General features: G+C 32.3%; 1 protein-coding gene across 2 annotated transcripts in view; it reads right to left on the reverse strand.

Moving 5' to 3' along the window:
* The window catches only part of LOC125073673 (microtubule-associated serine/threonine-protein kinase 2), a 74,624-nt gene that overhangs the window by 29,246 nt on the left and 20,140 nt on the right, over positions 1 to 25,238 (reverse strand). For both annotated transcript variants that reach the window (XM_047684617.1, XM_047684616.1), the window contains exons 2-3: positions 9,093 to 9,178; positions 8,248 to 8,322 (exon numbers count right to left, since the gene is read on the reverse strand). In XM_047684617.1, the coding sequence (XP_047540573.1) occupies positions 8,248 to 8,322; positions 9,093 to 9,178 (161 nt within the window). The remainder of the gene's footprint in view (positions 1 to 8,247; positions 8,323 to 9,092; positions 9,179 to 25,238) is intronic.

The following is a 25,238-nucleotide window of genomic DNA, read 5'->3' on the forward strand; positions in this document are numbered from 1 at the left end:
ATAATATTTTACATTATCTATATAATATATAAATTTTTATTTGTATGTATGTCTGAAATTAATGTTTCCACTTCTAAACTTATTTAAAATTCAACCAATAATTATGAGAGATAAAGATAGAGACAGGACAATTAAAATAATTTCAAGCTGTTTTGGATTTTAAATTGAGGGGGAAAAGTAATGAAAAATACTAAAGTACATCTAGAGACAAAAGTATTTAATGAGCAACAAATTTATCTTATTCTACTCGTGCGAAGCTAGGTCTTATAGTTCTATAATATAGTTTCAGTACAAGAAGTGCACCTGTCAGACTGAATATTTTATTGATCTTTTAAGTGAATCGATTGGCTCAAAAACCTTACGACCGACTGTAACAACATATCCACCTCGTGTAAGGGAACTCTCAATTCAAACCTCCCTACTTGATAACATCGTAGCTATACTCATCATCAAGTCGGAAAAAAAAAAACAATTTATACAGGTGTTTCCTTTTTTATTAAAGAGCTGATAGTAGGTGGTCACCACTAAACATAGACATTGGCGCTGTTAGAATATTAACCATATATGAGGTCAATGCGGCTAATCTTGGAAACTAAGATATCTCTTGTGGCTGCAGTTACACTGGCTCATTCGCTCCTCAAACTAAAACATATTACTAAGTATTGATTGGCAGTACAATACGAGAAGCGGGCAGTACCTATCTAAATGGGTTTGCACAAAGTCCTAACAAAAAGCAAACCTAGCATTCATGGATAAACTAAATGACCTAAGGTAATAATGTTTAGGTTACATATTTCGGTACATTTCAAGATTATTTTTTAAGCAATTTCATAAATCAACGCTCGTTGTATTAACCGTGTTACTCGGGAGCTTCCATTATAACACGCTACTTGATATTTACCGTTTTAAAGGCCACTGAGTAATTAAAAATCGAGATAAGAGTAATAATGTCTTGTTAAGTAAGACTAAGTGTAACGAACAGATGCATTTATATTTCACATGGCAACATTTGCCGTTATTATTAAGAATTATACATATTATAAAAACTTAAGTTAGTTCTGTAAATATAAACGGCTTAAAATAGATCAAGAGCAAAATTCTTAAAATTCACGCGCGTGGTACCAAATCTGATGAAACTCATTTTTTACAATGAGTAGTAAAGTTTTAATAGGGTTCAGACAGTATCGTCATCAAATTATCAAATTTTTACGTGAACGACATCAAATACACCGCGATTTATATAACACGTAAAGAATACAAACATATCACATACATTTAAAAATTATGCTTACAAATCGAGTGAATACGAGATGTTCTACGAAGAATTATAGGGATGACACTTGGTAAACTGCTATGAGAATGAACTCTTCATTCATTCGTTCCTTAAAAATCAAGTACTATACAATTTCTAAAGGGTTATTTTAAAGAGTCCCAAAAAACGAAACAAAATATATTTGTAAACAAAAAAAAAAGACTTTATAAATAAAAGAGACTGAATTAAAAAGTACTTCAATTCCATTTATTAATAAAAGGGTATGTATGTAGAAACCTGCCTGAAGTCGGTCTCAAGTCCAAAAAATACTTATGTAAACTCGCAATAAACAAAAAAAAATTATTAATAACGGTTAAGATTATAATTAAAGTACTTACAGAAGAGCGGTGAGAATGAAAATGATTTCGATGATAAGTCGTTTGCGAGTAATCCGTAATCATAAATTGAAACAAATATTTTCGAAATCTATTAAAAATAGCCAAAAATCACTGTGGTTCATTGAAAATAAACCGTAACCAACCAAAAGGTACCACTCATGAGATATTCTACCGCCGAACAGTAATAAGTACTTAGGATCATTGTGTTGTGATTTTAAAGGCAGTAAGCCAATATAACTACAGACATAAGGGACATAACATCTTAGCTTCCGAGGTTGATAACGCATTGGCGATGTAAGGAATGGTTAAAATTTCTTACAGCGGCAATGACTTTGGCCGGTGGTGATCACTAACCATCACGTGACTAATTTGCCCGTCCAACCTATATCATATAAAAAACATTTAGGTTAATTTTATAGTCATTTGTATGAGGTAATTTACGATATTAATATTTACGACTATTATTAAACCCACGATAACCTAGCAGATAAAATACGATGGGCACGAGCGAAGGTCGCGAGAAAATTCGGACAAACTCCGACGATATTATTCAAGTGCGAACTTCGGATTAGCATTTCTAGTTAAAGAAAAACATCGCGCGAAAACCTCGACATGCCAAACGAAACTAGTTATACGAGACACCATAAAACAGTTAATACAAGAAAAGTGAAATTTTATACCTCGCTGCAAGCTACATAGTGAGTAAAACGTCTTCGTCGATCACTAGAAATACGTTTCTAGTTTGATTGAAAGTTTTGTCAGAAATATCAGACCGGTCGCATTTATGTAGTAACCAGTGTTGCCAGATAAAATATTGATTGTCATAAATATCAACGGGATAACTTGTATATGCTCTCCTTGTTTAAAAGTAATTGGACATGAAAATTACTAGAAAGTCAGATATGTTAGACATGACGATCCATGATCACATGCGGGCGAAGCTGCCGGCTAAAACTAGTTAGAATATATTTCCACGACTAAACAGAAAAATAAATAAACGTAAAAAACTAAGAGTATTCTATTTTATTTTTCTATTTTTTTAAATCTAATTCAACAGCTGTTAATTCAAAATATTATATAGCAACATCTAAAATGTACAAAAAATAATGACATGTGGTAACACTAGTGCTAAAATGTCGTAGATCAAGTTTCTAAGTTTGTATAGAACGTGATCCACGCCCGCGGTCGTCCTGTCCTCCTCGATATGGATTTTGACACCATGACTCACCAGGCAGAGGCGAGGCGCGGCGTATCGTTGTGTTATTGTATTTACATTTATAGGGCTGCCTGTCTTGAGGTCTTGACCAGCAGCTTTTATTTAACCGACTTTATTAAAGGAGGAACTCAATGCGTCTGTATATGCATAATTGCGTATAAACCTTTTTGGTTTATGAACTCAACCTTTTTGGTTTGAAAATTTCCAATTAAATTTGACATTGTTCAGTTTTTATTTGAAATTTACTTTATTTTGGATGTAAAAAAATAAGAATACATTATTATATTTAAAAATGTCTGCATTGTTTTATTTTTTACAAAAATAAATATTTTAATCCAGTTCCATCGAATATTTCTCTGAATTATAAAGTTTTTTCCAATTCCGTAAATCTATTAATTCTACAATAATATTTTTCGGATAATTTTACTTATAATAAGGTTTCCGGCATTATATGATTATTATTTTATTGTGTTATTATTATGTTAAGGGTAAACAAGAACCACTTCATATAAAAAAAAACTCTTTTGTAATTTTTGTTTCATTTCGGTTTGTACCTAATATTATTACTTAAGTACCTACTCTACTCACACTCGTATATATTTATTTACATATGATTTGTCACTTTACGAGTGAAACTTATCCATTATGAGTTATTTATATAACCTGTGTTAAGGATAATGAGTCCATTTCCTAATGGAAAATTAAAAGTAGCATTAAATACATACATAGCATCGTAATTTGAAGCAATAAAAACCAATTTAAAAAAGAAAGAAAAAACATAAACGAATGCTGGCTGATCAATTATATATTAATTAATTATATATTATTAAATTATGTATTGATAGTAAATAGATCAGTGTAAAAAAATAAATTCCAAATTCAAAAGATTCTATTTAATTTAAGTTAACACGATAGATATTATAAACAAAAAACTATAAGAGCTTTGTTATTTTAAAAAAAAATTGCCGTATTTATAGTACGTTTACGTTACTAGTATTTATAGACACAAATATATATAACCATTTTAAATTATAATTATTTAATGTAAAAGCGGAACGTTTCCACGACGCTTAAGCCGCAGCTATTAAAAGCAAACACAGGCGTGATGTCGTAAACGATGAATAACAGCTGGTAATAAATAGCGCTAAAGTCGACTCACGAAGCCCTCCTGAACGATTACGGTCACCGCGACCAGTAGCCCTCATTCCCTCACACTCCGAAAAGATATCAGGCGTAGGCAGGCACTGCCAATTACCAGATACTGGACCTTTACTGAGAATTTCTCGATAGAAAAATTCAAAAACTTTTCAATGGCTCTATTGCTGGGTTTGAACCCATGCTCGGAATCTGGTGCTTTATTAGCTTGCCATTAAACCGAGAAGACAGTCGATAACTAAAGTCGACCAATATTATTATTAAAAAATTATGTATTTAACTCGAATGATAATATGACGCTCGTTAAAGGGGGCTCCGTAAAGTTAGGAAAAAGTAATATATACCGTCTCGCAACCGTTTCATTAAGCTAAATCGTTGTATATCTGAACTTGTGAAATTAAGTGAACTTGGATAAAACCCAATAATTTAATCTACCACTGATTAAACCAAATTAGATGAAATTTTATATGAACCAAGCTTGAACCTTACGACCGACCTCCAAAACAAGGGCGAAGCTACGGGCAACAACTATTTCTCTAAAAATTTAAATAGATCTTGGTATATATCTGTTTGAAATTAATAAACTTCAAAGCCATTGAGGAATCGATCAGCGTGAAAATCCGCAAAAAGTATTCTTTCAAGAAGGTTCTCTGCTATGCCTGTAGATGGCGATGCAGAACATCAAACGTCTGTCGGGTTTTGTTAGAAATATAATATATATAATTTAATTTCCAATATCGTGATCAACCAAAAACATTTCCAATGATTCAAATGTGTTGACTTTCGAATATTTGCGTAATGACAATCGTGCGCCGACAAATTCACGTTTCTGACATATTGCATTTGAAAGTTCACAATTTAAACACAAGCGTACAATTATCGATAGAAAATATCAGGTCCCGCTTTGGAACAGTGGTTCTCAACCCTTTCTTGTGCAAATTTATAACACCCCTAGAAACAAAATAGTGTAATTATTGAATAAAAGTAATTACTAATTATACATCAACAGCGTGGCGTTGACAGGCGTTTAATAAACAAGAACAACAACTTTAAATTAACTCTCGTCGCGTCAATAGTTTCAATTAAAAGCGGCATAATAATAATAATACAGACGTTCTCCCAAACTCGTTGTATCTACTGGTATAAGTTTTATGAATATTAGTACAGTAGATTTTTTAGAACTAGCCATTATAAAATAGTGTCCTCATTTATTAGTACAGATATCTTCCACACTCATCTAAAAATCGAAAATCCAATGAGCTAATACTTCGGAATATGTTAGCATAAAATAAAGAAGATGTCTAGATACTCTTGACAAGACAAGACTGTTAATATTACAATAAGTAATTGACAAATGCTTTGTACCACGATCTATTCTCGAAAGTTTACTGATGACACCGATCCGACTGTAGACGATCGATAATAACAATAATAATAACCCTTTCGTTCAGCACAGAATCTATAACTTCGTAATTCAGTCGCAGATCTGTCATTTTTAATAAGCTTTACTAAATATTCCTATCTTCTTCTACCGAATGTCAAAGCAATGATGACAAAAAGAGAGAAATACGTGTAACCAAACACCGGTTAAACAGCGATTATGAGCAAGATCGTAGGATTTTTAGGCCGTTTGATTCTGTAAGAATTCGCTTCGTATCTCATTCGTGAAATATTGACAACCGAATTACGCCATTTAATGTATACGTATATATCCTGCCTAGAAATCAATAACCATTAAGTCCAAGGTTTTTTTATCTTTAATATAAATAAATAAATAAATGAATATTGGACAACATCACATACATGACTCTGATCCCTATGTAAGTAGCTAAATCACTTGTGTTATGGAAATCAGAAGTAACGACGGTACCACAAACACTCAAACCCAAGACAAGATAGAAAACTAATGAACTTTTTTTCTACATCGACTCGGCCGGGACTTGAACCCGGGACCTCGGAGTGGCGTACCCATGAAAACCAGTCAAAGTCAAAGTCAAAGTCAAAAATCTTTATTCAATATAGAAGTGTTTGCACTTGCTTATTGATTGTCAAAAATCTACCACCGGTTCGGAATTTAGCACCTCGGACCTGAGAAGAACCGGCGAAAGAAACTCAGCGGGATATATTTTTTAACCATTTTCCATGTAGGTACAATGATAAGTATATATTAGTTGTTTGAAACAGCCTGGAGGCGATCATTTCATTCCCAAGGTGTGCAGTCAACTAAAAAGTCATTAGTGTTGTAATATCCTTTAGCACACAAACGCTCTTTAACGACTCTTTTGAATTTTATAATTGAATAATTTTGAACGTTTTCTGGGATCCTGTTGTAAAAACGTATACATTGCCCCAAAAAAGAGTTACTAACCCTGTGTAATCGGGTACTTGGAGTAACAAGTTTATTCTTGTTCCTAGTGTTAATAGAATGTACGTCACAATTTCTGGGAAAATCATTTATGTTTTTGCGTACATACATAACATTATCAAAAACAAATTGAGAAGCGACAGTCATTATTTTAATTTCTTTAAATTTACCTCTTAACGAATCTTTTGGGACCAGGTTATAAATTGCACGAATAGCCCTCTTCTGCAGTACAAAAATAGTATTAATGTCAGCTGCATTACCCCAGAGTAGGATGCCATACGACATTATACTATGGAAATAACTGAAGTACACAAGGCGTGCCGTATCCACATCAGTCAAAAGTCTAATTTTTTTTACCGCATAGGCTGCAGAGCTAAGTCTATTCGCCAATTTATTTATATGGGGGCCCCATTGGAGCTTAGAGTCTATTGTCATACCAAGGAACTCTGTTGATTCTAAAACATCTAATGCTTCCCCGTTTAAACGTACACTCGTTTTGACACATCTTACATTGGGAGTAGTGAATTTAATACATTTAGTCTTTTTACTATTTAACATTAAATTATTAACACTAAACCAATTTACTATTTCAGAGAGAGTATTGTTCACATCGTCATATATTGAAAGACGTCTTTTTATTTTAAAAATTAAAGAAGTATCATCAGCAAACAATACTATCTCGAGTTTATCACCTAGGAGATGTGGCAGGTCATTTATATAAACAAGGAAGAGAAATGGTCCAAGAATTGATCCTTGAGGGACCCCCACAGTAACTGGAGACCCGGGAGATCTCTTTCCATTTACATCAACCCTCTGAATGCGATTGCTCAGATACGAAATTAGAAGACTGAGTGCAGTGTCCCTAATTCCATAATGACGTAGCTTCCTGACCAAAGTTTCGTGTTGCACACAATCAAAGGCCTTAGATAAATCACAAAATATCCCTAAGGCATCCTGTGACTCCTCCCAGGCCCTGTAAATATAGTGTACACAATACTCGACCATGGAGGTTGTCTTGCGATACATATATGATAATTATTATTATAAACAATATTGCAAATCATATTCTGATATAACATGCTCGTGTTCTGGGGTTTCGACTTTCTTTTTACACAGAATAACTCTACTATCATCACGAAAAAATCTGACGTCGTATTAGATTTATACGGAGACGGTCATTTAATATTTTTAATAATTTGACAGGTGATCCATCATACGTGACACTGTGAACATACATGTGCGTATATATAGAACTTAAAGCCACCGAGCAAATAAATTCAAGCAAGCTAAGTTTTTTTTAGTGTTATTTGAGGCTGGAAGGCTTTCATAAAAAATGATGAGAATGAGAAATGAAAAAAATTCGAGTTCCCTGTTACCGTAAAATTGTAAATACCGTTACATTATAATAATAATCTATCGAAGTAAATATCAATTTAGTTATAAAACGTAACCTAACCGAAAAATTATAGTCTACCGACAAATAACGCTTTAAATCGTAAGCATGTTACGGTTTATAATCTCTCGATAGTTTACAATCTCGCGAGATAGATTACAACTAAAGATATTTACAATTTTACGGTGACAGGTACAAGTTAGCCACACGGTATTCATTCTTATCAAAAGAAATAACATAGAAATGTACGCCGATAAATAGATTCTTTCTTACGGTATTATAATATTTTAAGAATTATTTATTTAAAATAAAATTAATAAATAATATTACGTTTACTGATACAATTAAATATTAAACTTTAGTTACTTGATAGATTCGAGAACAAAACTGACTGTTACTTGACGTGTAATGCAAATTAAGATCAAGTTTGCTAGATTCTGCATCTGTTATTTAAGATGTTGAACTTACTACGAGAGAGAGGCGGTGGTGTGGAGGTGGTGGCGGTAGGCGGGACGGTCGCCGGGACACAGCACATGGCTCTTTCTGTTAACAATACATTTGTATACAATATATTGAACAACTACAAATTTATAAATAAAGTTAAATGATAATAGACGTTAATAATTTAAAAAAAAACTTAATTGAATTTGAAAACAGTTACCTCAAAAGAACATTTAACATATTATTGTAATTAAGAAAATACAGTAAAAATAAATCATTAGTATCAAAAGATTTTTAAAAAAACAGGAATTTTTATACAGAATATCTAATGCGGTTGACCATTGAGGAGTTCCACCGTCTGGAGTCAATCCAGGGAATAGAATCTGAATAGAACTGAACCAACATGTACAATTTCAACTTCGAAGCATAATAGGAAGTGATTCCAATTGGACTTGCAAGATTTGTCAATAAACAAACATAACAAATAAAAGCTGGTATGTGCTCTTGGCTAATAGTGTCCCTCTGCTAAGCATAGATCTTCTCTCCTCTTGAGTAGAAGAATTAGAACTTTTTCCAGCACGATACACGTAAAGCAAAATTCCATCCTTCCATTTTCATCATCTTTTCTCAAAATGTTTTCATTCACGCCGAGCACGAGATGAATCATAAGGATAAAACAACCGTTTTAATTTTTTTTTAATACTAAAGATACTATTTTTCATTTTATTAATAACAATTATTTATATACGAACAAATTTAATTCTAACTTTGTAATAACTGGCCACAATGTATACGTCCATTAACGAAAGCAAACAAGAAATATATGTATAATTATAGAACTAATGTTAGGACTTTATTCTTAATCAACTTACCACGTGAACGGACAGAGTCGGTGCGGACTTGCCAAGCGCAGATCGACGCATGCGCACAAGGTTACTGCTACGTGCCTTGCTCGCATCTGTTGACAAACATTACATATTCAATCAAACGCGCTCATCCAATATAATATAATCGCATACAACTCTTATACAATGAACAACATTATTTATTACGCAACATGATGCAGATTGGAAACTCTTTTATTTAGGACTAGTTGCTCGCCCCCATTTCGCTCGTCTATGTAATATAGCTCCTGTCATATATATGACTATAACTGTTTACGGTGGGCGTTTAATATAAGCTCTCAAAAGAAATAATTTTCTACCGATTTTGCAAAATTTTTCATTAATGCTCATAGCATAGTCGTAGCATGATAGTTCCTCGATACCTCACAAGCTTTCCTAACACTGAAGGTTTTTCCAGTAATTCCAAGACTTTTTAATTTTAATGCGTTATCCACACAAACATTTTCGGTAAACTATCGTTGACGCAAAGATACGCTATTGTCAATGTTTTCGGAGCTTCTTTCATGAAGCATTCATGACGATTAACTATTTCTATCGATCTATTCGCAAGCTTACAAGTGCTACAGATTACGAAAAGAGTATAACAAGGATACAAATCCAGGTTCAAATTAATAAGTCATAATAATTGTTATGACAATAAATTCCACTGCCTTAAGTTATAAATTATGGAGCTACATTCCCATACCTAGACAATGTTCACACAAAGCAGTAAAATAAAGTCTTTCTTTTCTCCGGTAATATCGGATTACAACCATATTAATTATTATACGCAAGACAAATAAACGGCGCACGCAGACACACTATTATGAATACTATAATACAATACAAATTTGAGGTAGGTTATGGTTATAATTAGTTCAGAAGAATTTCTATTCACTGCTAATATAATATTCCATAGCTTGGTATAGCTTCCTCTCCTGTCCAAGTCAAATATTGCGAACTTATTTCAATACGCTGCTCCATTGTGGGTTTACTGAATAAATTCCACAAACAGTTCACCTGAGCATACAACATGCACGCATATGAACAACAAATTATGCTAAACGTAAAACCTTATCACACAATATTCAACATCCTTACTTCTCAAACAAATTATTTCAAGTTCTTGACTCATAATTCATAAAAATTCACAGCGAATTGATTACACGAACTTTCCATTTCAAATTTGATGCAAAGAAGAGGATTTTTTTACATAAAAAAAGAAACTACAATTTCTGACACTATTTAAAATGTTAGTCTCGTATCGTCGCGGTGATTATGAAACTGTGTTTACTTGCGTAGTCACGCCTCCGCGACCAGAATACATATGTTGCTATTATTAGTGGGATAAATTTAATATTACGTAGACATTGAGGTATACACTATATATCTTTTTATTCGCATGCATAATAAAAACTGTAACGAGGACGTATCTGTACATAAAATATTTTTTAATAAAGATAAATCATTGAACGCTTTGAAAGTCTGCAGATAAAACTTAGTATTTTACACAAAGAACATCCAACGAAGATCCATTGGGGACGCTCGTGAAGGGCACAAATGGCAACCACTAAGAAGATTCTGATTTAGATAGATACAGAGATAAATTAAATCCAAATTGATAATGAAAAAATGATTATGAATAAACTGTCCAAATACCATCCAGACCAGCTGAGAAATCCAACAACCCACCAAGACAAATAACACCAAGGGAGACTACACAACAAACCTAAACTCCAAGTCATTAATGAAGTGCGTTCCAAAAATTGAGACTGATGTTGCCTCGCAAAAAAAATATCAGGCTTATTAAAATAACATAGATACGATATAAAAACGCCACGATCTGTGAAGAAACTATAACGACGTTAAAAATAACGTATCCAATTATTGGGCCTACTTTTCTTTTAAGCTTAGTTTACCAAGCTGCTACAATGCGGGTTAGGAGATATACAATGGCAGACTTTCATCCGACAATACAGGTTTCCGCACGATGTTTTCCTTCATCGCCAAGCACAGGATGATTTATTATAAACACCTATTAAACTCATGTAAATTCAGTGATTCTTGCCAAGACTTTAACTCTTAATCTTCGATTATCTGGCTCGTCTTGGCATTAAAACAAATTACGTTGCGTTTTAGAAAAAAAACCATTGATAGTTTTAGAGACAATCTTGCACTTCGACTTAATTATACAATTAGTATAACATACTATTTAATTTATCAATTTATGTATATATATTTGAACAACTATCTTACTAGATCGTAAGGATGCTGCACATCACTAATGTTTACGAATAGAACAATTACATGCCACTTATAACCAAATTTAATAGACAGCTTCCCAATGCACTATATATGTCACCGTAAAATTGTTAAAACCGTTAGATTATAATCTACCTCGAGAGATTGTGAACCGTAACAATAAAAATTTAATCGATGATTTCGGGTTCAAGCCCAGGCAGGCACCACTGATTTTTCATGTGCTTAATTTGTATTTTGCTTAATTTATATTTTAATTCATCTCGTGCTAGGCAGTGAAGTAAAACACTGTGAGGAAACCTGCTTGTGTCGAATATCAACGAAATTCTGCTACATGTGTATTCCACCAACCCGCATTAGAGCAGCGTGGTGGAATATACTCGAACCAAACGGGAGAGGAGGCCTTACCCCAGCAGTGGGAAATTAACAAGCTGCTAATGTAATGTAATGAAGCTAATTACAGTTAAATTATAAAAACTTTAACCGAACCGAAATATCATACTAGACTATCGACTTTTTGACGTTTTATTTCGAGCTAAATCACCATTCATAATATTTCGGCAGTTTACAATCTTGCGAGATAGATAAAAAACTAACGGTATTTACAATTCTACAGTGATATATACAAAAAATAGCGTATCTTTCCATCGCAATGTATAAATATCAAAAATTTGACAACACCATCTTTTATTCGGAAGTAACAATAAAAGTCATTAATTATGTTATTTATATAAAGATGACGTCATTGCATTAAGCATCAGAAAGTAGCAAAATTACTTTAAAATCGTCATTCCGAGTTATTCTATGCTAATATGACAGATGTTTTCTACAATACACAAATTATTGCAGTAAGGCTTATTCGAATTATTAATGGTCTAACCAGTATCTAGCTAACTTTTAAGTCGAGTCATTAAAAAGTTTTCTTTTGACTCCACGCCCGGTACCCTAAAATTATTATTAAAGCAGCATCATACTTGGTCCTTTGGTCTGCAGTTACAGTATTTATGCTCAGGCTGTTATTTGCAATCCGAGACAAATAAAGCCACGGGTATGCCCTCCCGTCGGATTATGAGTCAGGAAAATGCAACTACTATAACTCTCTGCCGTTGAGCGCATACACTAATGCACTATAAGTTTTGTACAAATATATTTAGATTTTCCAATTAGATGTCCGTAAACAACTAACAATTAAAAAATGATTGGAAGTGACCTCAATCAAGATCATTTTAAAAATCGAATATTAAAAGCTTAGGAGACATTATTAACATTGACGTATTAACGAACTTATAATTACTTGACATTGCATTCGCTCTTGTTACTTCACGATAATATTCTCCGCCTTTTCATTGAACAATTTTATCTTTATCAGAGTAACATTCTGACGCCACTTCCATAATATGATATTTCTAGGGTGAATACCGTCACGTGGTATTTTGGACATCATCCAAATATTTACTGGTTTTACTCTCGCTTGTAAAACAGATACTATTGGTGTGGTAATATTTAAAGTATGATAAAGCGTTCTTTTTAGTTTATTTAAAGTTATTTATTATAGTAATTAGATAATATTTATTCGTAACATTCTATTTATAGTCAAGCTCAATTATACTATGAATAGAATTGTTTAACAAAATAATTGAAATGACTTCAAACTGGATCGATTAAATACATGCTATGTGTAAATATTTAATTATGATTAGTATATTTTAATTACGATATACATATTTATTTATAAGACGTTGTACATTATAGTAATAGCTTCTTAATTTGTGATTGATTGATATTTGTCGATGAAAAAGTGCCATAAAGTGGAATGATGATCTGAAGATGATGAGATCCGACTCGAAGGTGGAAAACCAGAAGCTTTGACGTACCGTGAAAACGGCTGAGTCCAAAGTAGTTAAGATTGACTGAAGTTGAAATGTTATTACAAATTGTAATAATTACTGATATATATTGTTATCAGGACTTCTCCTGGACTATGGAATTCCCATTCTTCCAGAAATATATCCAAAATATCTTGGCGAGTAACGTTAATGAATCCCAGCAAAAGCGTACAAGACAAATGTGAATCTATTCATCAAACTATATATATCATGACGATGATGATTAGACCTTGAAATTTTAATCTTATCGCCCATGAAAATGCTTAACTTTAATAACAATAACGCTTTAACTGAAACGTTCGAACACTAAAGCTACACACCCACGTTACACGCAAATCGCATTGCATTACGAAGTTGTGACGTGAATGTTTTGAGCGTCAGCAGAAACATTAATCTAACGATATTTTTATACCGAAAAATAGAACAATTTAAATTTCTTATCTCGACAGTGTTTACTGTCGAAGTCAAGGTTAATATAAGTCCTAAATTAAGTAAATCTTTACTAATAGTTGAGATAAAGGTTTTTGTAATGCCTAACTGGTTAAAAAAAAAAACTTTAAAAAAAGACAAAATAACATTACAATATATTAAAAATCAATTAGTACGTTCGTAAATTATTTATTCCAACGTGAGCGCGCAATAATAGTATTTAATTAAATAATTATTTACCGTTTCATTATAAAAAGTAAAATTACATATGATATTAATTATTTAACGATTAAATTAAAAAAAAAAGCTAATTGAATTACTTGCGTGAGAACGGCAATGAAACACTATTCCAGTTAAGCGATCCGACTTTAATTATAATCGATTCGTAATTAAGCACTCGGTAAATATTAAAAAAAAACACGACGCAAATATTAATACAGGATATTTAATTAAAAATATTTTAATTAGGGCAGGAAAACCACTCATTACGTATCGTTATAAATAGAAGAAAGATCTCATTTTGTAATTTGTATCCCAACTATTATTATAAATATGAAAGGGCGTTTCTGTTTGTTGCTTTCTAGTCCTTACTAGACAAATAATCATCATGAGCATTTCCTTCAAGAGGGGGGGGGGTCTTTACTCGCGAGCAGAAACAATTTTTCACATACTTTTAAAATAGAATTTAAATTCCAGTCCAAGTTTTACAAGGTGTTGATGTGAAGTTTCACCGATATTCGATCATGATGGCTAATCTACACGTATAGTCTAAGGAAGAGCATCTTTGCAAAAGATATCATAATACACAAATATGAGCGTAAGCAAGTGTGCGTCTCTCTACTCTCATGCTGATCTCATGCTCTCAACCAACTGAAACTAACTTAGTGTCAACTTCCTCCAGGCTGAGACATGACAAAAAGAACTATAACTTCGGCTGCCTTACTCCGTCCTAGGATATGTTATGTATGAAACGAGCGCGTGCCACCAAAATACATAACATTTTTACTTTGTTTACTTCAATTTGGGGAGATTATTTAGTTGCCATGTCTGCCATATATTAGCATTCAGTATATAAACGAATATTCACTCTAATTCACTTTATTCAGAGTGAATGTATATGATGTCACCTTTGCCCCAAAAATATATTTAAAAAAATAGGTTTGAAAATAATCTCTATTTTAAATACAATAACTAATATATAAAGCGCGCAATTTAATACAAGAAATGAAACCGTGTGTCAAAACGTCACGATTGATTCAGCATTACGTCTAGAAAAAAAAAATTGTTCGAGCTCGAAATTTAACACGCATGGAGCCCTAACAAGTTGCACTCCAAAGTACATGTAAACAACACATGATTGCTTGTCGTATTATATTTTATTTGACGATAGATAAGAGAATAAATATTTCATCAAACGTTACGACAGATCTGTCAAACTTATCGAAAGTTGGATCGAAATCGTACCGATCATTCAACGGGTCGAAATAATTAACTGGGGCACCGCCTACCCGATGAATGACAATGTCGTATGAAATTGTGATCGACCTTCGATCATAGAACACACCTAATAGAAATGGTATCTCACGTATCGAAAAATAATCCGATTCAGAAACTATTCAATAGCTGATTGTAACAAATGAAAGGTTTTTTTTTTTAAGAACCTCCGAGGTTTTGTTTTGCTTACCAATAACACATTTCATATTATATGTAGATATTTTTACAATATTCTTGAAAAATGATATTTTTGGACGGACGGAAATTAAACAATGTATTTAATTATTCATTTTATAAGTTGCCAGTGATGTAAGGCATTATGACAGGCTATAGAATCAATCTTAAATTTTATCTCGACCCGATTAAAATTAAATAGCACCCCCCCCCCCCACTAACCTCAAGAGAAGCTTTATGCCCAACAGTTGGAAATTAACAACCTGTTACTTTTATGTCAATTTATGTACATAAACAAAATTATATATTTCTTATTATTAAAACTATTCTGTAACTCTAAATTCAACAAAGAACGCGATCGTGAAATGTCATGTATATGACATATAATACTGACTACAATAATTATAAAATTCAAAAGAAGCGGGCGTATAACCGTAAATCGATTTTCAACACTTCACGAGTGAGTTCTTAAAGAATAGGACTGCAGAAGATGTGCGCCTTATTCGACCAAGCTAAAAGCAAAGATCGAAACTGATCCGTCAAAATGACCGCAACTTACAACAAATAACCTATGTTAAACTAGCTATCTAGTTAGTTCAACATAGACTTAGGACGGGTATACGACAACCAAAATTACTGAAATCTATTTTATTATACAAATAAACCATTTAACGCAATATGGAAGATATAGTTTTCGCTCACGGTTTCGCCTGTCTTGTGTAAATGTATGTCCTTTTGGATTGACAGACAGACAGATAGGTTACTTTCGCATTTATAATATAAGTATGGATATATCTTATTTATTATATACATTAAATTTTAAATATACAATACACGTCTGTGTGTATTAGGATTTAGGAAACACTATATTTACACCTTTAATCATCTGAGTTTTTTTTTTAATTTATTTTTTTGTTCCTCGTATATGATATTTTGTTTGACTGTGTATGTGTGTGTGTTTCATACATATGTAAATGTCTACCATTAACCCTGTGTAATATGCGATCTCAAACTGCATGCAATAATACGTAAAGCTACGACCTCATTCGTATCGAGCTGCTGGCGTAGATTGCTATCGATACAACTTTTTATTTAATAAATTAATTGACGTTGTTTTTATTTACGAATAACTCGTCTACATAAAGCAATCGCTATTGAAGTTTCGCACGCGAAAATGAAATATTAAAAAAAAAATAGATTATTAAATTAACAAATATGTACCTTAAATTAATTTTTTTTTTTTCAAGTCTCTTTTGTCTTGACATGAAATAACCATGTTCACGTCAAGATCTAGTTCAGGAGATGCGTTGTGTCAGTTGGAGAACAGTATGGAGATTATACATAGTCATACAATATACAGATTAATATAATTGAATGGATGGATATAGAGGTAGGGGACGACCAAAGGAACGATGGATGGATTGTGTGAAAGACGATATGGTTAGAAAGAATGTTACTTGTGAGATGACGTCCGACATCAAGTCAAATTGGGATAAGGGCAGGAGGATGATGATGATATAGATTATTATGTTCGTGACGTAATCAATAGCTTTATTATTATTATTATGCACTATTCACAGACGAGTGTCGCACAGGTGTCGCTCCATTAATCGAATCCATATCAGTTTTTCACAGAACGACTGCCGTCCGACCTTCACGAACCTTTAACGGCGAAACAGTAACGCATTGTGGAAGTCATTAGAATTACCTTTCGTCAACAAAGAATTAATCGCAATCGAAATAAATTCGAATCGAAATAAAGCCAGGGCGCGTCGCTAGTTAAACATAAATTTACCACCAATTTGGAATTTAATACCGAGAGAATTCAATAAACTATGTAATCCTTTTTTAAATGTAGATTAAATGTGAATTAATTATTTAAAATTAAATTCAATAAACAGATAGAGATAACATGTTATTTGTAATTAGAAATTGAGGTTAATAAAAAATGATTGGATATCCTATCCGAGCGGAAATCGTGTCTGCGACAATCGACGTAGAAAGCCGTCACTGTCATCACGAGCAGTCGCAAATCTGATATTACAAAAATAGATGTTGGAATATCTGTTCGAGATTAATATATATCGACGACGTTACAACGACCGTCATGAAAGTGGACGAATATATAAATTATGTCACAGTGAAGGTTCGCATGGTATCCACTTAATTTTTTGTAAAAAAATACATTGGTAAAGAAAGCATATTATTCGATAAAAAAGCGTAGAGTTAACTCTACGCTTTTTTATTGTGACTTCCAGGCAGGAGACATAACATACATGTATAATTGTATTTAACTAACATGGCTGTATTTTTATATGTTGAAAAAGAGTAACTACGGAGTTTCTTGCCGGTTCTTCTCGGTAGTATCTACATTCCGAACCCGTGGTAGCTTTACAAGTGCTTGTAAAAGACTACTTGAATAAAGTATATTTTGATTTTGATGCAAGATGGCACGTCAAAGTCCGATAACGTCCGCGTATTGAATAATAACAATTAAATCTTTATATATATAATTCTTCTGTACGTTTTCGGATGTGAACTGTTAAAGAGTTCAGTTACATAGGAACAAAAATTACGAATATATATATATATGTATGTGTGTACGTACACAAGATTTATATACATTAGTATACACATTCAATTCAGACAGTTTCGAAGCTAATATTGCTAAAAGTGCAGCGTCCAAACCGCTATATTTCCCGAATGCCAATTGGTAGATATTAGCCTACAATATCGTGCAGTCCACACAATTGGCTTATTCATACTATACTATACCTATATATGTATATTTGCGGCTGCTTGCGATGGACGTGGACGCATTTCTTTCGCTGCGAGCTTCACGTTTTCTGCAGTTAGGAGAAGAAACGAAAAAAAAAAATCTGCATAGGTCGGATTAAATTCTGTCATATAAATAAATTCAACTCCAAACCTTTAAGAGAATTTCTTGGTCACTTCAAATTTTAAAAAAAAAATTCGTTAATGTTACTTTGGTCTAATACGACGTTTAATCCGCTAAGTCTTATTGATAAAAGTTAGCTGATTGATCTAAATCTAAAATCTTATTTTGCATCACCTAGTTCACAAAGAAACCGTGAGAACTGTACGTAATTGTTCGAGATCGAATTGTCCTACATATTTTTACTTATTTCACCGTTATCACTACTGTCGAAGTAAATTATGAATCAAGTCGTTAAATCACATATACAATTTCACCAATATGAGCAATACCATTGAAACAGCGATGCGTTTTTGTTACAATCGAAAATAAGAAGAACAGAGAACAAACTTCACAAGCGTGAAGACCTCTACTCCTCTTCGGAACAAAATGGGTTCCTAGTAAATTTCACAAAAATAATCGTCGATTTTAATTATTTCATAATTTCATAGAACATATCAAACCAAACCCTTCATTTATGTATTTTAAACAGAGTCGAATTGGGTCTCGACTCGTAGGTATCATATTAAGAATTTTTCATAAGGGCATCCGTCAATCAATTCACGAAAAAGTCTCAACTATTCGTATGGTGGCTCGAAACACATTCTTGATTAACATTTTAACACACCTTAGTCTATGATGCCTTATGCTTTATATTCCCAATTTAATCAGAAAGAGAAAACAATTACACTCAGAAGGTTAGCTTTAAACGATTGATATGCAAAGGCATGAACTATTGAAACAACTATATATAACTAGTTGTAACAAATGTAAGAGACAAATGACTTGCAATTAAAGTAAGCCAAGCGTGAGCTAGCCAACGATTTCAAAGCGATAGTCTGTCTGACAACAAAATTAGTTAAACTTATTGTTTTCGATGGTTTACATACTAATTTGAAGCTTAGGGAGGATATGAAAAAATATTCGTAATTACACAACTCTTGTTAAATTATGCTCTTTATTTTATTTGATTTTATGCTATGAATGTAGAAGTGGATTTGCCGAGATAGCCTAGCGGTTAGAACACGTACATATTAACTGATAATTGGGGTTCAAACCCAGCACCACTGAATTTTCATGTGCTTAATTTGTGTTTATAATTCATTCACCATTGAAATTCTATGGTACTTGCCTGGGTTTGAACCCGAAATCATCGGTTAAGATATACGCGTTCTAACTACTGGGCCATCTCGACTCATTCAATCTATCCATATAGATACATAAAAATACACAATGATTTTAAGTGGGGCGTTTTTTACTAATTTATTTAATACCTAAAGTTTTATATAAAAACATGTATTAATTTTTTTTTTTATATAAAGTCACTTTACGTTCTATAACGTCAAAAAGGAAATGTGTGTCACTTTTCTATAATTTCACTAAGAAATATTTTAATTATCAAGTATTTTTAATAGTACGATTTAATTACGTATCATCTTCATACAGTTTTGTAGGTCACTGTCACACAAATTAACATTCGCGTCTGTATCTATGTAAACAATATTGTATTATTTGACTTTTATAAGTAGGTAGCTTTAGAATAATTACTACCAAGAGTTTACTATTGATTTTCGATCTTACTGCTATAAAAATTAAAATAGTTTTAAATCGTGTTCTTTATGACAACTTGGCGTGAAAACTGCGCCCATTCGCGGTCGCGAAATTCCCTCTATAGAATTGGAAAGCATTAGAAATGGCAAGTTATTTTTCATAGTATGTTATTTATTTTCAAAAATATATTTCGTTTTCATTTATGGCGAAAAGATTCGATCAGACTGACCTTTTCAATTTTTTTTTTATTACTTTTTATCAACCTGTGAAAAAATAATTTTAAAGTAGTAGATATTTTTTTATTTTATTTATTTCAGTACGTTAAATGAAAGCTAATTATTAAAAACGTTTTCACCATATACTAAGGTGAACAGTCAGAAGAAAATATTCAAATAAATTGATTAGTGTAACTTATTTAAATAATAAAATAGCATTATATATATATATATATATATATTAGTTGTTTTGTGTTCAGAACAAAAAATAATATTACCAAAGAATAATATTCTTTTTTTTTGTCGGTGTCTTTGTAACTTCTATCTGAGTCACTGATCTGTGGCCCACGCTCCGATTAGCTTGTATAATGACAAGCCAGTTCCTCACTAATTTATCTCTCGTCACGACTCTGAGATTTGCGTGTAATAATAAGTTTTTTGTTTAATTCAATAATCACCGAGATGCTGTTTTATATTGCTTCGATATATTTTATATTTCAATAAATAATACAAAGATAATAAATTAATTTTTGATTGTTATTTAATAAATTTAAATATATCTGTAAGCATAGAGACAAGCGACAAGTCCTAATCTATCCGATTTTTAATATTCGCAAGACCGATATCTATCATTCTAATAGTTCCAAATTCAAATTAATTATAGTATAATATTTTTCTTTGGCATTAAAATTCGCATTCTGTATTATGTATGTAGCATAATCGATTACTAGTTCTAACCTCTATCGTGGCACTCAGGCAGATTTTTTCTTTATAAAAAAGAAATAGCTTCTATTAATATATACTTATAATAATTCAGAATTTTAAAGTAGGTACGTAGATACCTACATATTGTATGAACGTTAATTCCCTTTATATTTGAATCGAGTGCGAGTCGGGCTCGCTCACGAAGGATTCCGTACCGTTATTATTATTGTTTTTATTATTATTATTTACTATTAAATTAAATATACAATTAAGTATTTTGTGAATATTTGACGTACCTATTGCCATTTATTGATATCGAGCAAAATTTATTGATTCTTCTCAGGTCCGAAACGGTGGTAGATTTTTGACAATCAATAAGCAAATGTAAACACGTCTATATTGAATAAAGATTTTTGACTTTGACTTTGACTTTGAATAGGCAAAAAATGGCGTTTTTTGAATGGGAGGGATAATATATTTTTTTTTTATTATTTGTTGTTATAGCTACAACATAAATACATAATTTGTGAATTTCAACTTTGTAGCTATTGCGGTTCTTGAGACACAGCTTGGTGACAGACAGACGGACGGACAGATAGACAGCGAAGTCTCAGTAATAGGGTCCCGTTTTTACCCTTTGGGTACGGAACCCTAATAATCAAGCCAGCGAAGTTCAAAAAACCACGTATTGCTATCATACGAACATTACAGAGATGTAAGTTTTTATTAATTATTATTTTCGGTTTAACGTAAAAACTATTCAATAGTATTTACGTTTAATTATTACCGATTGATATCAAACTTTCATATTTAATTCATAGTTTCGGGACGGACAAGGGCCGTATGGTATATTAATATGTTGCATATGTTTTTTACATACATATAGATCAATTTGTAGTCGAAGCGTAAATTGCCGGTGGAACCGCTTACGAAGCGAACGCTGCCAAAACTTTACCCGATACACAAAAACTTTATATGAGTTTCCTAAGTCACCAAAAAATTGTCATTTCACGAGTGAAATACGAAATGTATTACACTGCCGAATACCTAAAATTCGGCGAAATCTCACAATGAATAATCCATACAATTCGCTAAATGGCGTGAATTATTCCAGTCGCTCTGTTCGAAATTCTATCCTGTAATTGCTTCACGCTCGAAATAAAACAACATTAAGTACTATAATTTCCTGTTTAACCGTATGAACAATTTACATTCAACTTGTCTAAAAGAACATGATTACAAAATTATTTTAATATGTAATAATCAATCTAAAATCAAAGACAAAGCCAAAGATTCCGCCAATTTAGTTGATATACTAAATTGATAATTTTAATATTTGCTGCATCCTTGGTTAAGTTGGTAGCTTAGAGAGCCGTAGATTCCAATCTCTTGGGTTCAACTCCCGGGAGAAACCAATAAAAATATATTAAATTATTTCTTTCAAAATCTCACTAGTACTAGTTCGGAATCTGGAAGTTGACAGCGTTTACAATCCAGTACCTGGAAAAAAAATGCGGTCGTTTTGCACTTGAACTATTGTCGTCTCGGTTTCCGGGCCGATGGATTATGCGAGGGAAGGAATAGAGAATGCACTCATGTTTGCACACACACAGGTGCACTTTTAATATTTCCTGCGCAGTTGGCTAGTCTCCAATATCAAAATAATCAATATTGAATGTAAAAAAAGTTCTAATATTACATACTAGTACTATTTTAAAAATATCGTATTTCTGGTATGCACCACTAGCCTTGGATTCACACACACACATTCACAACTATTAGATTCAAGAACAAAATTTAAAAAAAAATCTTGTTTTTCTTTCGGAAAGCAAAGTTATTAAATTCTCAGTTTTACTGAATACTATATATATATAATGAAAATATATATAATGAAATATACATATAAACCTTCCTCTTGAATCATTCTGTTCATTAATGAAAAGTGAAAACCGCATGACAACCTTTACGTAGTTTTAAAATGTAAACGTACAGACGACGAGAAACGACTTTGTTTTTTATACTATGTAGATAAGTCGATTTTTCGACAATGCCGGAAGAATTATTTTTTGCTGTAAGTAATGTGATAAACATGACAAAATCTTGCAGACTCTTCAATCTAACAGTGTTACACTAAATCAGGAGTTATCTCATCCGTTTAACGGCATGTATAATGTCTGCGATACGGACATCGAGACATTGACACAGAACCGTTCAAATCGAGTTCAGCTTGCACATTAAAGACTAATGTAGGTAGACTTGTTTATGGACTCGAGACCGCGGAATTTGTCTGCGCTTTGGACATGGGCATCACTATTTTAAGCAATTTAATGTACATTATTATAATTTAGGATCTATCGCCTATTCCGTGAAAGAAGACAGACAATTAAACAACATTTGACATCAAATTGGCGCGATATTATTGGACGAGAACTTAAATATAAAATCTATGTTTTTCACTGCGGATTCGCCAAAAAATATCATTTTAGAATATCGACGAAGCTGTTTTCTAAAGTTTGGAAGTAAAATTAAAGTGAATTTAAGAAATAAGTGATTATATTGTTGTATCATAAATAAATATTTATTATTCAAGAACTTTTTGTAGAGAACAATTTATATTAGCAGAAATATTAGCAAATGAAATAATTGTCAATCTTAGGTTTGTACCTATTTGTTCCTCGAATGGAACAAACTATAGGTACAACTATTTTGTCAATATATATTTCCCGTTTTGTTTTCGCTATCGGACTTCCGGTTATATTTTTATATCAACTCAATAGATTGCAGCACAGTATGGCATGTATAAGTGATAGATTAGCCGATTGGGCGTATAAGAAAAGTGCAGTGAATTTATAATTTTATTAATAAATAATAGTTTAAGAATAACCTGTTTTATATTCTGATCCGTCCTAATAGTTTATTACTCAGATTAAACGTAGTTCTTTAGTTATCCCTTAGTAATCAAATCTCTAGACAAACAGACGTTTATTATTATCTTTTAAAATAAAATTATTCCAAGCTTTAAGGAAATGATCGATGTAAGCGATAATGCTGCTTGTTGTACACGTTTCTTATCTAAATTATGTGTACGCCGTTTATTAGTGTACAATAGAGTATTTATTCTAGATTAGCGACCCGCCCCGGCTTCGCGCGAATGAAATTGATTAATAAAGAAAATTATATGTTAAAAATACAATCTTAAACTTTATAGCATGTAGGAATAATGTGGCTTTCTAGTAGTGATGTTATTTTTAGAATTAGACCATTGTTTCCGGGGATTACCTCAAAATACAAACAAATGGGTAATATTAGTATATATTAATTAATGTATTTTTTTTATTTGAGATCTTAATCGATTTGAACATGTTTTAGTATGTTTATTTTATTCCCCCCCCCCCCGCATTTTACATTTTACATACAAAAGTTCATGAAAAGGCATAAAGAGATTTACTGAGAAGTGGCTACCAAATCAAACAAGGCTACCGCAGCCTCTGTAGATGGAATACTTTGCGCAGCACCTACATTCATGCATTATAGGTTGCTATCAGACACCGTCTGTTCTTCATGCTTCATACATTCAATAATCAGATGATACACATTTTCTACCGTAAATTTGTAAGTCATAATTTTCCATAAAATTAATTATACCTCTATATCTTTATCAGTAAAGCATCCTCTCCAAGCTAACATAAATAATGTAGAAATTACTTGTCCAAAAAAATTATAACTTTACAGGACAATAGTTTACTTATGCTTAATTTTTTTTTTTGTTGTTTCATTATTAAACTGGTTTATTAAACGGTACGCGTTTCGAAAATGTATAAGTGTAATATTATTTTGACTTTATCATCAGACAACAATGTTTTTCTTTGTTGGGTGTGTCGCTGTAGGCTAATGCAAGATAATTAAATTATAGACAGCTGAGATAATAAACTGCAAGGTTAACGCTTGATAGTGTTCGCTTCACCGATAGGCCTTTGGGCTCGTCTGGTTACCACCTACTGTTAAGTAATCTCACCGCATTTATACTCGGTACATTTGTGTCCGGATTTGTGGTCGAGTGACCCACAGTTGGTTTTTTATTCATTTATTTTCTACATCATTATTAACACATAAATAGTTATAATACACAGTTTAATTTAACAAATTCAAATATGGCATCTGTCTGAACTATATAAATAAATAATTATTCCAAACATCAGCGCTCTTCCCTAGCATTCACACAACAATTACAAGGTTTCTTGGATAAGTTACAAACATAAGGGTTATAACATCTTCTATCGCGTGGTTGAGTATACTCCATGCAATGCCAGTGTATACGTACATAGGTGACCACTTAGTATAAGCATACACATTCATATCATATCATATCACATATAAAGGATACGGCTACCTTTAATTTTTAGTAGTAAAAATAGATACTTAACCTACCTCTTATGTGCAAAAGTATTAGTAAATGAAGGGACGATAGTCATTTCTAGTCTTACAC

This window comes from Vanessa atalanta, chromosome 25, assembly GCF_905147765.1.
Source record: "Vanessa atalanta chromosome 25, ilVanAtal1.2, whole genome shotgun sequence".
NCBI classification, from domain to species: Eukaryota; Metazoa; Arthropoda; class Insecta; order Lepidoptera; family Nymphalidae; genus Vanessa; species Vanessa atalanta.